We start from the raw sequence: 16,045 nt of genomic DNA, 5'->3' as shown, positions 1-16,045 counted from the left end.
ACATGCCCTCCCCAGTAACCAAGCCCTTTCAGCAGTTCTGACTTTGTGGGGGGAGGGGGTGAAACCAGGTTTCTGCATGTAGCCCTGGCTATCCTGGAACTCTTTCTATAGACCAGGCTGGTCTCAAGCTCACCTGTTTCTGCCTCCTGGCTGTTGGTATTAAAGGTGTGTGCCACCCTCTCCAGTTTCTGATTCAGAGCTCATTATGTTGTTCAGCTGGCATCAGCCCCCTCCTATGCTCAAGGGACTTGCCTCAGAGCAGACCAGGGAACTGAATAAGGACTTTGCCACCTTGTGAGACACTCTGGGCAGTTCAGATGAGGTTAGTGGTGTGGGGAGGCCTGGGGCAGTTGGATGTGTGAGGCGTGGAGACAGGCTTTTGGCTGTGTTACTTCTGAGATGCAAGTGGTGCAGAACTACACGCTTTACCACAGCCAACAAAGGCTTCTTCCCTTACTCATCACTGAGGTATCCTTAGTCTTTCCACAATGGAACTCAGGCAGGGGTGACCCTAGCAGATACCAGCTCCACTTTGAATTGCTTTGATAATTCCAATGTCTAATTTAACCTCATAGAACTGGCTGATCCCCTAAGGTTCCAACTCTCTTAAGAGGATTCAGTTATATCCGAAGATATGGGGCCATTATGCCTGGAGTGAATCCCTTGGAGTGAGTATGGCTTGGCTTCTTTCAGGTTGGGGATATGGGCAGGACAGAAGTAGAAACAGGCTAGGAAGATGGAGTCGAGTGTGAAGTCAAGTATCCTCTGTAGCTCCCTGTCTCTTTTTTCCTAATGGTTAGTTCAGGGCTGAACTGTATTGGATCTATAAGCAATGGAGGTTTGTGGTCTTTTCATTAGGCCACAATGTGTCTCTTCACCTCAGTGAGAAAGAAAGCATTAGGCCAGCAGGTGGCAGTGTCCTCCCAGTACCCAAAGAAGAAAGGGACCATTAATTCCTTAAAAACCGGTTTTCACTCCATCCCTGAAGATCCTCCTGGAAGTGTCACCCTTATTCCCACACTAGAAAGAAGTCCTTCTGACCCCTCAGACACTGATAGGCCATCCTCCAGCTCAGGCTCCTTAAGAGGTAATTAATCACCTGAGCCCTGTGAAGAGTGAAGCAGGCTCCCTGGCTCCTCCACAGACTCAGTAGGGGTTTTTATTCTTTGTGTCCACAGTGATAACTCAGAGCTAGTTCGGTTTGGTTTCTGTGCTGGGGATGGGCCTCAGGTCCCTGAGCATGCTGGGTTAGTGTTCTTCCCCATGCTAGGTCCTAACCCAGTACGAATGGCTGGGAAGTGGAAGTACAAAGAGCTGCTGTGCAGGCTAGAAGGAAGGCACAGGTATCCTTCTGGCTTTTTCCTCCCTCAGTTCCTTTTATGTCAATGAACAGTACTTTCATCCTTTGAACATGGAGAAAATGAGCTTCAGCTGAATGGATTGAGGTTAGATGTGGGTATAACCTGGCAAAGACTGGATGTATGTTGGCCAAACATAAGCATGTGCACCGAGAGAAGAAAAATTTGCTGCGTCTTTGAGAGTGAGACAGCTGTGGCTGAGAGACAGTAGGATTCTTCAACAGGAATGGTCAAGAACAGGTGGCCAGTGCAGTGGGTCCCTATTTAGCCTGAGAATGTGTCGGGAGGTGGGGTTTTCTGTCTACTAACCAGACACTCCTTGTCTTGTCTCCAGAGTCCAAAGAAGACAGGAATAAAGATGCCAATCATTGTGCTGCTGTTATTAATCAGAGTGCAATTATTAATCCACCCTTTGTGGATTTGGAAGCCACAGTGTAAATGAGAAGGTTTTACCCAGAAACACTCTGAGGGCTGTTGGGCAGGCCTTGGGTTGGGAGAGGGTAACAAAAGGCAAACTAGAAGATATTGACTCTCCATCATCACATGCCCAAAAGAACCTAAGAGGAAGGGTCCTCTCTGCCAAGGATATTGGCCTGGCCTGGTGTGTGACCCCCAGCTTCCTTCCTATACAACTGCCCTTGCTTCAAGTCTAGTCCCTGATAAGTAGGTGAGATTTGGGCAGGCCCACAGCTGACTTCTATATGGGGAACAGACATCAACCAAAGAGATACAAGGGGTTGGGGGTGCCCTGTTCTTCATAAATTTTTCTCATGACAAAGTACCTCAGAGATGGGGAAGGACAATAGCTCCCCTTCTTTGTGGCAACTGCCCTCCACCTCAGGAGGTAGGTGAGAGGGGGGAAACATTCTTGTGTCTTTCTGTGTCTGAACACTGTATGAGACATCTCCCCAGTCCACAGCCCAGCTCTAATAGACTGGTGGAGTCCACTATGCTTTCTTCAGCTCTCTGGGATTGGGGGTTTAGAGGGAGGTCACTGAGAACCCCAGGGCTTGACCCCACTGGCCAGTAACAAGAGTTGGAGCCTGAGGAAGTAGTCCAAACTGTTTTTGATGAGACCATTCCTCACGTTAGGAGTGGAGTGACACTGTCCAGGAGAAGGCGCTGCTCGGGCCGGCTAGGAGTCAGAGACATACAGCGCCTCTACTGCATCGCTCAGACCCTGGCTGACACCCCCCACAGCCAGGAGGCAGTTCTTGAAGACAATGCTGGAGCAGGCGCAGCGGGGTGTGGGCATGGGTGGGAGGGCCTCCCATTTGTTCTTCTCTGGGTGGAATGCTTCTGCTGTCTCCAGGACAGTGGGCTGGTTTCCTGAAAACAACAGGGGAATCAGACCTTAGACCAGAGGAGCCCAGCCACCAAACCATGTCCCATGGTGACCATGTCCCAACCCAGAAGAACTTCATTGTCTTTGGCTACAGGATAGCTCTCTCTTTACCATCCTGGGCCAGGAATGCCTGGCAAGCAACTTTGTCCCATGTCCCCTCTCTCTCTGCCTGTTTATCTTAAGACCAGGATTGTCTTCTCTGCTCTTGGATATCTGGAGTTTCTAGAGTACTGCTGCCTCCTTCTCGACTTTTCACACACACAACACAGCACAGCTGAGATGACCTATCCTTACCAAGTCCACCAGCCACTATGACTCGTCCACTCAGACCACCAGCCACAAAGTCTGCCCGGCGCTTCTTAAGGAAGAATGAGCGTTCCATCTTCAGCCACCCCCCTGCAAGCCGAGCATAACGACAGGACAGAGAAAGATGATTAGGTGCAGATGTCCCCTAACAAATACAGAGGAATCTTACCCTGATGGCCATTCCTTTCCATTCACCCTTGTGTTCAGGGTGCAGAGAGCATCCCCTGCTGATAGAAATGACACCCTCAACCACCTCAGCCTTCTCTGGTGCTTGTCACAGTACACAATTTCCATGAGCTTCCTGTTCTATTTAGATTTTCCACAGCTCTAAACTGGAGAGGCATCTGATTACAGGTGGTGAGTGGAGTAATCAGGATCCCTCTGATTCTCCACTGGCAAAAGGGGAGTCCATTCCTAACCTGATCTTGCACAGATACTGGAGATGGAGGAGGAAAGACCATAATGAAAATGGCCAAGCAGGCCAAAAGGAGCTTTGAAGATAATTTGACTCCAAGCATGTCCATGAGTTAGGAAGGGTACTCAGACTCCAGAGAGGCCTGTTGGGATATGTAAGCAGTCCCTGGAAGATTGCCAGAATGGGAAAAATGGGGATCAGTCACAAGAGAGGCAAGTAGCCAAGGGGGTGGGAATCCAGCTCACCCTGTTCCATGTCAAACACATCCATTGTCCGGAGGAACTTGGGCTGCCGGTAGAGACGACCTTGTCGCAGGCCTCCCAGGCTGTACAAGTGGTTGTCCAGGTTCACAAAGCTGGAGAAGGCTCGCTTACAGGGAATGTTGGGGAACTTGGTCCAGGACCGAGACTCTATGTCAAAGACCTCAAAGGCATTGACTGCATACTTAGATTGTCGTCCCCCTGGAGGTGGGAACAGAGTGCAGGGTGGACAAAAAAACAAAACAAAACAAAAAACAGAGAGAGAGCAGTCCCTGAGAACAGATAGGGCTGGGGTTTCCCTTCTATTGTTCGGTCATTTGAAAGACTCCTCAAGGGTCGGGGCAGTGTGATTATCCCCTAGGGCCAAGAAAATTCTCAGGCTGTGGGTATCACTTCCCAAGGACCTCACCCAAGGAAGTAAGAGGAAATGAGCTTGTAGCTTGTCCTTACCCAGCACATAGATCTTGGAGCCCCGGAGGAAGGAGGTGGCAGCATATCTTGGGGTGGGCATGGGTGCTAGTGACACCCACATGTCCTTTAGCATGTCATAGTGTTGCAAGTAGTTGTGCGGACGAAGGTCCAGGCCCATCCCACCTGCAGCATATACTCGGTAATCTAAGAAAAAGGCCACACACAGACATGGTTCAGCTCAGGCACCCAGAGACTGGCCCGGCAGCATGCATCACCTTCTACAGGCCTCACCACGTTCCCAGCCATTGGTCTGCCAGTGGATCACAGCTCTTTTGGTAGGGTGAGTAGCACCATCTAAAGTCCCTGTTGTGATTAATCTTTCTGAAGCTGTGGCTGGACTGTGTGCCCCAGCTTATGCCAAGTCCTTGGCATACCCTGGTACACTAAACCCTGCATGGAGACAGATGGCAGTGACGTCTAGGCCCAGATAACCCCTCGGATGTTTGTCCTTCCACCGTCCTCCTTTCTAGGCAGCCAGAAGGGAAGCCCAGAGAAGAGGTTTTGTAATGACCTCCAGTAGCGACCTAGGAATTCTCAGGTAATTCTACAGACATGCTGAGGTCCTTTAGAACTGCATATAGTCAGCCCCACGGGTCACTCTTCTACACACTGAGCTGTCTGTGGTTCTATCTGCTATTTGGGTGGGGAAATGACATTATTCTTCACAAACACAGGCCTGCAGGTTCCGGGAGGCATGTGCAAAGCCAGGAATGAGGAGGAGGTTTTGGGAAACTGACCCTTCAGAAGCCTTGCTCTGAGAGCGAGGTTTCTCTAGGCAGGGGGTCTCCTCTTCTCTCCTTTGCTCTTGGCAGTAGGTAGCTTTTCAGGGACTCAGCACACTGTACCAGAGAGCATGGACTAACATTTGTGTTCCCCCAGGTCTTGCCTGGATGGGTCCTTTCTCAGAGATCTTCTGTTCTTGCATGCAGTTCTTGCTCCCAGCAGCCCTTCCTCAATGATGCCTTGACTCTTTGAGGTTACCATTGCAGGAAGTGAGCCTTATTTCCCTTTATTTTCTAGCCTTACTGGGAGGGGATCCTAGCCCTAAGCCTAAGGCTGGAGAAGGACCTGATAATGATAAGCACCTGATTAGTATGAATTCCTCCTTCCCTTCTGAAAACACCTCCTCCTGGGAAAAACTAAACACTCCACAGCCATTCTACCCTGTGCTCAGTTCTGACCCAGCTTTAACTGGGATTCCCTGAGCTGCAAAATGAGGGGCCCAGAGGACTTGGCTTGGTGCCTTCTGAGTGATGGTATCGCTACTGCTTGGTTGCCTCATGGAACTGATACCAGCTTGATCTGTTTCTCCCAGTACACTGAAGGTCCTTGAGAATCTGTTAATCTATGAACTCAGTGCAATAGCTGGCATATAAACCTTTGCGAACCCAACTGTTGAACCCATCTGACTTTATAGTTTGGAGTGCAGGCATGGTCATCTCTTACTATCTACTTAACCTTGGTGAATTAACCTTTCTGGGCTCCATGCTGCTTCTTCTAAAATAAGAATAAAATAAGAATAAAAATAGCACTTATCTCACTGAACATATTGAAAGTTCAAAGGAATAAAGCATCAAGAGTAAGCCTTAATTCTTAACTTTCAGCATAATTTATTGAAGCTAAGGATGGAATGTAGTCCATACTCATTATTCTCAGTGTCCCCATGGGCCTCTGGGCCTTCCATTAAAAAAAAAAAAAAAAAGGCTCTTACTATGTAGTTTAAATTGCCCACAAACTCATAATCCTTCTGCCTCAACCTAGCCAAGTGTTTTCTTGTTTTTGTTGTTGTTATTTTGTTTTTCAAGACAGGGTTCCTCTGTGTGGCCCTGGCTGTCCTATAGCTTTGTAGACCAGGCTGGCATCAAACTCAAGAGCTCTGCCTGCCTCTGTCTCCTAAGTGCTGGGATTAAAGGTGTGCACCACTGTACCTGCTGCTAGGCAAGTCTTGCCTCCAGAGTAGTTAGGATTACAGGCCTTTAGCACCGGCCTGACTTTTCATTCCCCCAACTGGCAAATCATGAGAACTCTATTGCCTACCCTACCTGAGGGGATTCTGGGCTCCACCTTCTTGCCAATAACTTTCAAGATTTTCTCCCCTTTTCCTTCCTCTCTGGGGCCTAAGACTGTGCCAGGGACAGAGCAGGTGCTTAAGCAGGTTTCTGATCTGCCCATATGCCAGGCAGTCAGCTGGGGTAGTATAGAGAGACAGGGAAGGGTAGAAAAGAAGAAGGTCACCCCACCAAGCTTATGGTTTGGAGGCAAGTGTCTAAGAACTTAGGGTTTCATTCCCATAAAACTCTGTGTTTTTAGCAAAACTGTGGCTGAACTCCCTCTATACTACAGGCTGTATTAGGCCTAAGAGGAGTGAAATGAGAGCCATGAGAAAGTGAAACGAGGATTTTTAAAACCACATGCAAGCTAGAGAACTTGGTAAAAACCTGGGTGATCTGCAGTACGAAAAAACCTTTGGAAACATTCTGACCTCCACTTAGGATGTCTGAAACTGTAGTCAGGAGTCAGTGAAGATCTTGGGATTGGGTCCCAAAGCTTCCTCCATGGCAGAAGGATGGGGCAGAAGGAAGGACCCACATAGGTAGGTTGGGGGCGGGGCAAGTGGCCAATGGCAAATGTGGTCATTCGGCTGAATGCCAGGGTCTGCAGAGTCATTGCAGATAACCTCCTAGCTCACACCTTGGCTCTCTCTCTGCAGTGGCCTGCCCAGCCTGTTGGGAGGAACCCGCTGGAGCTGACTCCTGGCATCAGCTGGAATTCCTAGACATTTCACCTGCTCAGTATTCCAATCTGTGAAGGAAGGGCAGTGGGTCTCTAGTTTTAGTGCTTAATGTAAGGCTTGAATGTTATGGGGACTGTGTATTACCTCCCGCCCCCAATCATGTTGCCTTCCACCCGTTTCCCTCATGACCTTTTACTTTCTTCTCTACGCCCACCCTCAACCCTGGCCCCACTTGCCTTTAGCTGTGACAGAAATGCCCATGGCAGCCTCGCGCAGGACGCTCCTCTTCTTCCACTTGCCCTCATCGATATTGTACATTTCCACGACCTTCACAGGCAGTTGATTGGTGCCCACACCCCCGATCACCATAATCCGCTTTCCTAGGGCAGTAACCGCTACCCCAGCCCGGGCTGTGGGCAAGGAGGGCAGGGAGGTCCACTGGTCGGCCTCGGGGGAGTAGACCTCGAAGCAGTCCATGGGGACACCATTGTCATCACATCCCCCGATGGCATAGACCTGCCCCCCGGTCTCCAGCAGTGAGCAGTAGACCCGGCGGCTAGGCAGTGGAGCAAGGCGCTTCCACTGGAAGTCCTTGACATTGGGCACCTCCATGGCAGCCCGGGGGAGGGCCCTGCTCGCGCCCCCCCAACAGCGTCCGGGCAAGGTCCAGCCCCGGGGCCAGCGGGCTACACAGCGCCGGCCGGCGCGTCCCTTCTCGCAGCCTCCATCTCGCTCTGCGCGGGCTACAGCCGACGCCCGATGGCTTCTCCCAGTCCCTCGGGTGTCAGCGGGGCGGCGAGGTCCACGCCTGGCTCCGCGGGAAGAACCGGGCGAATCTAGGGCAGCAGGGCGCCGGCGATAGCCCGCCCCGGGTCAACTTTGCAGGATGCCCCCTGCCCCGCCCGGTCCCCGGGAGCACGGAGCCCACTCCTCCGCGCGTGGGCGCCGCGCTCGCCCCGCACTAGCTCCCAGGCGGCGCCCGCAACTGCATGAGGCTTTCACCGCGCGCCCGGCAGCCTCGGAGCGGAGGACGGCGTGCCCTGCGCTTCCCGGCCCGCACGCCGCCGTCACCCGCGCAGGCGAAAGGCCGCCAGGAGCCGAGCCCGGGCGGGAGGACGCCCGCTCCCCGCACCGCCTCCCGCAGATGTCACCCCTGGGCTGGAGTCCATGCGCCCCGAGGCGGAGGCTGTGGCCTGTGCGTCAGCCCGCGCGTCCCCGTCCGGGGCGAGCGAGCGAGGCAGGGCCTACGGTGTCTACAGGGTCGGAGGCAGCCGGAGCCGGTGCCCAGATGACAGGCAGATCCTGCCAGCGTGGGGGCGGGCGTTTGCGAGTGTTTGTTTTGGATGAGGAGGCGGAGAGGCCAATTACCCAGTTTGTCTACAGTACACAGACCCAGTTCGTGACAGGCTGGCTTTGTTTTGCAGGAGGTATTTTCACATGGTCTAACCTCAGAAGCAAGTTAGGACGCGTATATGTGGCGGGACCCGCAGACCTAACAATCCTCACGTGTGTGTATGTATGTGTGTGTGTGTGTGTGTGTGTGTGTGTGTGTGTGTGTAATTCACACAGAACCTTCCTTCCCTCCTGAGCAGACACTTCCACAGAGCCGCAGATAAAGTCAGACACGGGAACCACAACTGAACAGACCAATAGACAAGCCGGGAGGATCTCCTCCAACCCTCACGCATCTCTAGAAGACAAACCTGATTAGCAAATCCTGGCCTTTGGCACTTCAGGGAGTAGTCCCCAGTAATTCAAGTGCCCATGACACACCAGACCTGGTGGTGTGTCTCTCCAAGCCCTCAGGCTCCTCCTATCTGGCTTCCTTCTACCTGGAAACACTCAAGCTTGGGACCTGACAGACTGCTGTTAAAATGTTCACTCTGAAAAACTGAACTTCAGTTTCCACTGTGTGTGTGTGTGTGTGTGTGTGTGTGTGTGTGTGTTGGTACATATTTCCCTCCACTGTTAGGGATGGACTCAGGGCTGTGCAGATGCTTGGCACTAAACTTTACTTTGTGATAACTGAGATTCACACGTGGTTGTAAGAAAGAGCTCTTTATCCAGCCCCCCCAGTACTGATGTCCTCCCACGCTGTAGTACAATGCCACAAGCCGGGTAGTTTCGCTACAAGGGTCCCATGTCATCTTTTGATATCTGGTAGGAGGACTCCAGAATTCCTCTTTGTTCTTCCCTTCCCCGCCCCTGACAACCCATTCCTGAAATCTTATCACTTCATCCATGCTCTACAAGGAGCTGGCTCATTTGGTGGAATGTTCGCCTAACAAGAACAAAAACCTGGATTCTGTACCCAGCACTGCATAAAACCGGGTGTCTGACACAGTGACCTAACGCTCAGTGGTGCACTCACATGATCACAGCAAGCGGGAGGTGGCGATAGAAGGATCGGAAGTTCAAAGTCGTCCTTTCTACATATTGTGTTCCAGGCTGCTCTGGATTAGTTGGACCTTCCCAGAAATGAAAAGAATGTTATATGGATAAAATCATACAGTATGTAACCTTTTAGGCTCCACCCATCCCCAAACTCACTTCTGGAGTATCATTATCCAAGATGTTGAAATAGTTTCTCTCTCTCTCCCTCCCTCTCCCATTCTGTTTTTCTGAAACATGGTCTCACTATGCCTGGAATTCATGGTTTTTCTGCTATAGCCTCCAAGTGCCAGGATTGCAGGCCTGTGCTATCAAACCCAGTTCTCCTTTTTTTTTTGAGAGAGAGAGAGAGAGAGAGAGAGAGAATGAATCTCTTTGTAGATCAGGCTGGCCTCAAGTTCACAGAGATCCACTTGCCTCCTAAGTATTAGCATTGAAAGTGTGTGCCTATTTATCAGATTTTTCTCCTTTATTTCTTTGTAGCATTCCATGGTATGGATGCATCCTTGTAAGTTTTGTGAAGGTTAAGTGAAGTAATATGGGTAATATTTATCAAGTGTTCACCTTTTCTTCTGACACAGAGCAAGGGCCTGGTACATTTCTGTCAGCGCTCATACTGCAACTATGACTTCTGTGAGAAATAGAAGCTCTAACTCAAAATAGGCCTATTTTAATATCTTGAGCTCTTAACCTAACATTCTACTTATTTTTAAACCTTAGATTCTTGCATTTGCAAAATCAGCACCTATATTATCCACAACAGGCTGTGTGCTATTTTCGATGCTCAGTAAGAACTCACAAATTCTGAGAGTGTAGTGTAAACTAATGAAGTTTCAGACAATACCAACTATTTCCTGTTCTTATAATAGGCCCCAGACTTTAGCACAACTGATTTCATGCTGCAAGTACCATTCAGGCCTTGAAACTCAGCATGTAGACAGTACCACCTGCCAAAGCAAAAACAAAGACATAGTCAGTCAAACTCCATAGTTCTGGGAAAGTCCTTAAATGTACTAACCTCACTTTTTGCCTTCTGCAACCCTGCTTCTGAATAACTGCTCTTGCTAAATGAGGCATGTCAACTCAGGATGTAGTTTTTGTGCTTAAAACTTCACTCCGAGAAAGGCCCAGGTCCTGAGCATCCACTGTAGTTGCTGGCTGCCTAGCAAAGACTTTCTATTAGCACGAAACCATGTCTAAGTAGTCTTCTCCGGTAGATGCCTTACAACAAGCTTAGGGGCCTCACCTGCCCAGAGGGGTATGGAATGGACTCTTATCTCAAACTGAATCAGTTTCGCAGCTCTAGCTTGTGGTGACCAGGATGAATGGAAGCCACAACCTCAAATGGGTTTGTTGGGAGCTGTCTGTCATCAGCCTCATTTGCCTATCTGCCTTCACCAAAGCAGCAAAGCCAACTAACTCCTCACACGCCTCCCAGCAGGTGGGCAGAGTTCCCAGAGCTCAGCCCTTGCACATCCACTTTCTCATAGTCTGCAGCTGCAGGGACATTGGCAAGCATCTATGAGCATCTGTGTTTTACAGAGGAGGAGTCTGACACTTAGAGCTGGCAACTCTAGGTTGAGGTTCCAAATTACAAATGAACAAATTATGCATTAGTAAGGAGGCTTTGTGTTTCCATTCTCATATGGCCTTTGGTCATTTGCCCAACTGCATCAAGGGAAGGTGCCTAGAACCCGAAGGGATCCCAGTAATTGTTGAGTGTCTCACCTAGGGAGACACAAGAGTTTAGCCCTAGACAGGCCCTGCCTCAGCCCAGTGCTTAAACCCATAGGGTTTACTCTGCGCAGACTCTAGGGGTCAAGAGACTCAGCCTTGGAAAAGTAGAAAAAAAAAACAGTTTGTCCCCAGGCTATACCCATTTGCTAATTCTGAAAGTCTGGCTCATTTCTCTTCCCTCTCTCTTCCCCATTGCTCTTCCTCCCAGCCAGGTAACATCCTTTAGTCTTTACATTGAGGCACATTAAAGAAACTTGTAACCTAGCAACCACCACTTAAGATTCCCTGAGTCACCTGCAGTTTCCATGCCTGGGCTGACTGCATTAGACCTTGAGAAGGGCCAAGCCCAGAGGGAGTCTGCTCTGTCCTTTGATTCTTCACCACCAAGTCACTTTCCCATTCAGAACTTCTTCCTTATGACAAACATAAATTATTCTTGCTCTAAGATCTTCCATAGAACCTGGCATGGGTTTCTGTTCTTTCTTTAAGAGTATTTATTGGGGGCTGGGAGACAAGATGTCTCAGCTAGTAAAGGCACTTACCTACCCAAGTTCAACCTCAGGAGCCCACATGATGGAAGGAGAGAACTAACTCTCACAGGTTTTCTACACGTACGCCATGCACACACACACACACAGGCACACACCACCACCACCACCACCACCACACTAAATAATAAACAAATGAACAAACAAATAAACAAATAAAACAAGTTAGTTAATTATTTGTAAAGTTTTTGATTGGGATGCCTAGTAGAGGGTGTCCTTAACATAACCAACTCCCTAGGTCACCATCCCAGTATCAAAACAAATAAAGGAGCTTGACTTTTAGATGTTGTGGGAGGAGGCAACGAGGGGAAAGAAATGTCACAAATTCCCCTACAGAATAGCTCTGAGGTACTGTGAACCTGTGTTATTGTGACACCAAAGTCTTTTTAAAAAAATATTTTTTGATTTATACATGTGAGTGTTCTATTTGTACGTATGCCTACATGACAGAAGAGGGCATCATATCCTATTATAGATGGTTGTGAGCCACCATGTGGTTCCCAGGAATTGAACTCAGGACCTCTGGAAGACCAGCTAGTACTCTTAATTGCTGAGCCAGCTCTCCAGCCTGTATACTGAAGTCTTAACCAAATTTGGAGATGCTCAGCCCCAGATAGCCGGTGGGTCACTTTGTTAAAAAAAAAAAAAAAAAAAAAAAAAAGCATTTGTCAAGGTTAACTGGGATGCAATAAGCAGATGCAGTTTGGCTGAACAACTACAAAGAGCCTGTTCAGTTTCCCATGGAATCCAGACTGCCTGAATCCAGGTCTGTTATGAGGAAGCGGCAGGTAGATATAGTTTAGAATACCAAGTACTTTCTCAGAGTGGTGACCCACTGTTCTGTGGTGGGACTGTTGGTTCCAAGGGTCCATCATTTTGAGGAGACTCCCTAACCTCTTTCCCCAGCCATACACATTACCATCCCCCAGGCAGAGTTGCTGGGGACATCGCAGGTACCATGTGAACCTTTCTGAGGCCCTGAGTGTCTCTACCTCTGGCTTGCTATGTTCAGGCCAGTGTACCCAGAAAATTGGCCCAGCTCCACAGGGGGGCGTAGGGAGGCTGAAGCCCATCAAATTTTGGAGTTATCTTACAGAGGGTGTCTTTCTTCTCAGCTAACTGAGATTGCTCCACAGAGGCAGAAGCTGCAGGCCAATCTGGAGGACAGCTGGTGGCCTTCTCTGGGTGACCACCAGCCAGGTGGCATTCTGGAGCTGAAGCTTGGCCTGCGATAGGGGTGAAGATGGCTCACCCAGCACCAGCCCCCACCCTGTCAGTCTGGAAGTCAGCCCCATGAAGGATTAAGGCTCAATCAAACTGGACGGCAGACAGCAGAGCAGAAGTGGTAGTCAGAGCCTGTTTCCTGTGGCTCCTCCACCTGAGAGAGAATGTGGAAGTGCCTATTCTCTGGAACACAGTCTTGGTCAAAAAGAATTGAGTTCATTCCTTCAGGACCTTCTCCTTACTTCCCCCAATTTCTTCTCTGCTCCCACCTTCACCCCAGTGTATACCATGAATCTGGAACCTAGAGGGGCTTAATGGGTACCAATTAAGGAATGTCTCTGCCCACAGGGTGGGTACAGTATCATCTCAGATTTCAGACTCCTTGAAATTGAGACGTAGGGGTGGGAGCCATGCATTCCTTTCTCTCTGAGCACACCGGATGAGAGAGACAGCACAAAAGTTGTAAAAGACCAGAGCTAGTTTCCCATGTTGATTGCGGGCATTGAAGAGGAAATGGGGCTTGTAATAAAGCCTGAGCGTTAGTTACACACAGGAGGAATTTCCTGGCCAGCAGGGCAAGACACTGAGAACACCAGCATGGAGTGGGGTGAGAGGCCATGCTGCCAGTTTCCACTGCTGCCTCTGGAGGACACCAGGAGCAGGGAGGACACAGGGCTCATGCTCTTCATACCTACTTGGGCTGTGCAACTATGGGCACAGCAGGCACTGGCTGTGGTGGCTGTCCTTCTAGAAGGAAAATGGGGCTGAGAGCGGCTGGCAGGAGTGTCCCAGCTTTAGCATCCTTTGTTTCCAGGGGCATGGCATAGGACAAAAGCCTTAGAAGAATAAACCTGTAGTCATGGTAGAAAAGGGACAGATTCTGGAGTGGGCATCTTTGTGCTCTTCCAGTAGCTACATATGCACAGAGATCTAGCTCCCTTGATTCATCCTCACAGTATCAGTTACCCAAGGCCCAGTCAACACAGGGGCCTATGGGGAGGTTGGCTCTTGCCTGTGGCTGTTACTGCACACCTGGCTAATGGTCTGTTCCTTGTGGTGTTTGAGTACCTGTCTGAAAGTGTAAGCATGATTCCTATCGTGTACTGACCTTTCTGGGGTGCCTCTTGTGTCCCGCAGCTATCTGGCAGGACTCAAGGATTCAATTCACTCAGCAATCCAGCCCTTTCTTTAGAGAGGAAACTGTACCAGTTGGTCCCGGCTCACCGGGCTGGGCCGCATTAGCTCTGGAACCAAGAAGGATCCTTTCTTCTCCACCTCCAATGCAGAGTCCCTCCCCGCAGAGTCCCTCCCCTCTCCCCCTTGATGTCCCCCAACCATGGACTCCACACACCCTTCTCTAAGATCTAGTCTGCTTCACAGAGCATCAGAAGCTGTGCATGGGCAGGTGGCACAGTCTACTCAGACATGTCTCTTTAGAAACTCATTAGTAAGTTAATATTGCCATTTCCAGAGCAGGCAGCATCCACCATTCTTCTTAATTAAAAAGAGCTGAGAGGGGCTTGGAATGCTTTACACATCAGCCCCACTGCGGCGGCTGGGAAATCGGCAAGGAGGATTGATTGGCAGATGGGCCAGCCTACCTGTCTAGCTAGTGAGTGCACATGTGTGAAAGTGTGCATGCACGCTTGTGTATGTGTGCAGGGGCAGGGGGATCAGCCTTCCTACTGGCAGGTGCCTCAGATCCATCACCCAGTCCCAGAGAGCTCAAGTTAATAAGGCCAGAGGAGAAGCTGCCAGGTGTTAGGCCACAGGCCTGCTCAGCTCCCACTAGGGCTTCCTGGTACCAGCAGAATGGTCTTGTCTGGAAGACAAAAATTCGGGCCTGAAGGCTGTTGTCTCCATGTAGAAGAGAGGGGCTACTATCTGGAGATACTACTCATTCCCAGGGCGGCATTCCCACTTTTTTTTTTTTTTTTTTTTTTTTTTTTTTTTTTAAACTGTAAGAGAAGGCTTTCTGGGGCTGGAGTTGGCTCCACAGTTGGTAGGGTGCTTGTCTAATTTGCATGAGTCCCTGTGTTCTGTGCCCAGCACTGCTTAAAACTGGGTATCACAGGCCTGTAATCCCAGCACTTAACAGATGGAGGCAGGAGAATCAGAAGTGTAAAGGTATCCTTGGCTGCTTGGTGAGTTTGAGGCTGTTCTGAGCTACAGGAGGCCCTGTCTCAAAAAGAGAAAGGATGTTAGTCTATCAGATCACATCAGGAGTGGTCATTGTCATCTTCTGTGGCCTGGTAAGGCTGCTCCCCTCTTCAGGGGGAGGTGATCAAAGAGCAGGCCAATCAGATTATGTCAGAGACAGTCCCTCTTCCCATTACTATGTAACCCACTTGGACACTAAACTGCCATGGGCTACATCTGTGCAGGGGTTCTAGGTTATCTCCATGCCCGGTACAGAAGGAAGGAGAGGAGGACCTCTCCTATCAGTGGACTTGGGGAGGGGCATGTGTAAAGAAGAGGGAAGGAGGGTGGGACTGGGAGGGGAGGAGGGAGGGGCTTATAGGGGGATATAAAGTGAATAAAGTGTAATTAATAAAATAAATAAAATAAAAGTCACCTGACAATTAAAAAAAAAAGAGCGAGAGAAAGGGTGGGGAGAAAGAGAAGAAGAGGGAGGGAGAAATGGTATGGGAGGGAGAAGGAGAGAGAGAGTGCACAGCTTCCTTACTTAATTCTCTTCCATCCACCCACGGTTGAGGCCCTAGGCTGGACTGGGCTTGGAAGGGAATGACAATGGCTACAGTTTGAACTAGTGTAAGACGACATTCAACCCCAGGCCTCTAAGGAACCAGGAAATGAAAGTGGTCACTCTCTGAGATATCCACACTCTTATGCTTCTCCATGACAGGGGCTTTGAGGACTCTTGTTTTCTACATGTCTCCGCTGCCCTCCAAGAGCCCACAATCCTTCATGCCACCAGCAAGGCAGGAACTAACAGAGTGTTCACTGGGTGGGCCTGTGCAGGGGAAGGGGGAGCTTTTGCTCTCTTCTTAGCTCTTCCCTTCACAACACACACACACACACACACACACACTATTTCTTTCTCTCTTCATGCTCCATTCCTTTCCCAGAAGAAAAGAAAAAACAGCATAGAAGCACAGTTGTGGAGGGGTGGGGCTGGAGAGCAGGCCTTCTCCAAAGCCCTGCTTTAACTCAATCCCATGGGAGACAGACAATCTGCTGCAGCAGCAAGGCTGCCATCTGGTCTGCTGACCCATGTTTCCTCCATGCTACACAG

At 49.8% G+C, this 16,045-nt stretch overlaps 1 protein-coding gene across 1 annotated transcript; it reads right to left on the bottom strand.

Annotated features, from left to right (window-relative positions):
• Positions 1-1,723: 1,723 nt before the first annotated feature.
• Positions 1,724-8,167, bottom strand: Klhdc8a (kelch domain containing 8A). Its single transcript, XM_021636358.2, has 5 exons — positions 7,126-8,167; positions 4,135-4,299; positions 3,670-3,885; positions 2,998-3,099; positions 1,724-2,687 (listed from the first exon to the last, which is right to left on the bottom strand). Exons 1-5 carry the CDS (start codon positions 7,499-7,501, stop codon positions 2,494-2,496), a joined length of 1,053 nt encoding a protein of 350 aa, XP_021492033.1. The 5' UTR covers positions 7,502-8,167; the 3' UTR covers positions 1,724-2,493.
• Positions 8,168-16,045: the final 7,878 nt, after the last annotated feature.

Source organism: Meriones unguiculatus, chromosome 11, assembly GCF_030254825.1.
Source record: "Meriones unguiculatus strain TT.TT164.6M chromosome 11, Bangor_MerUng_6.1, whole genome shotgun sequence".
NCBI lineage: Eukaryota > Metazoa > Chordata > Mammalia > Rodentia > Muridae > Meriones > Meriones unguiculatus.
The sequence above is the reverse complement of the archived record's forward strand: the minus strand, read 5'-3'. Positions and strand labels throughout refer to the sequence as shown.

What these genes read in the sequence shown, in the direction of transcription:
- Klhdc8a (XM_021636358.2), bottom strand. Translation starts at nt 7,501, where the DNA reads ATGGAGGTGCCCAATGTCAAGGACTTCCAGTGGAAGCGCCTTGCTCCA. An exon ending in TGTGTTTGACATGGAACAGG is followed by an intron (nt 3,100 to 3,669) that starts GTGAGCTGGATT and finishes CTCGGCTTGCAG; the next exon opens with GGGGGTGGCTGAAGATGGAA. An exon ending in CATAGTGGCTGGTGGACTTG is followed by an intron (nt 2,688 to 2,997) that starts GTAAGGATAGGT and finishes TGTTGTTTTCAG; the next exon opens with GAAACCAGCCCACTGTCCTG.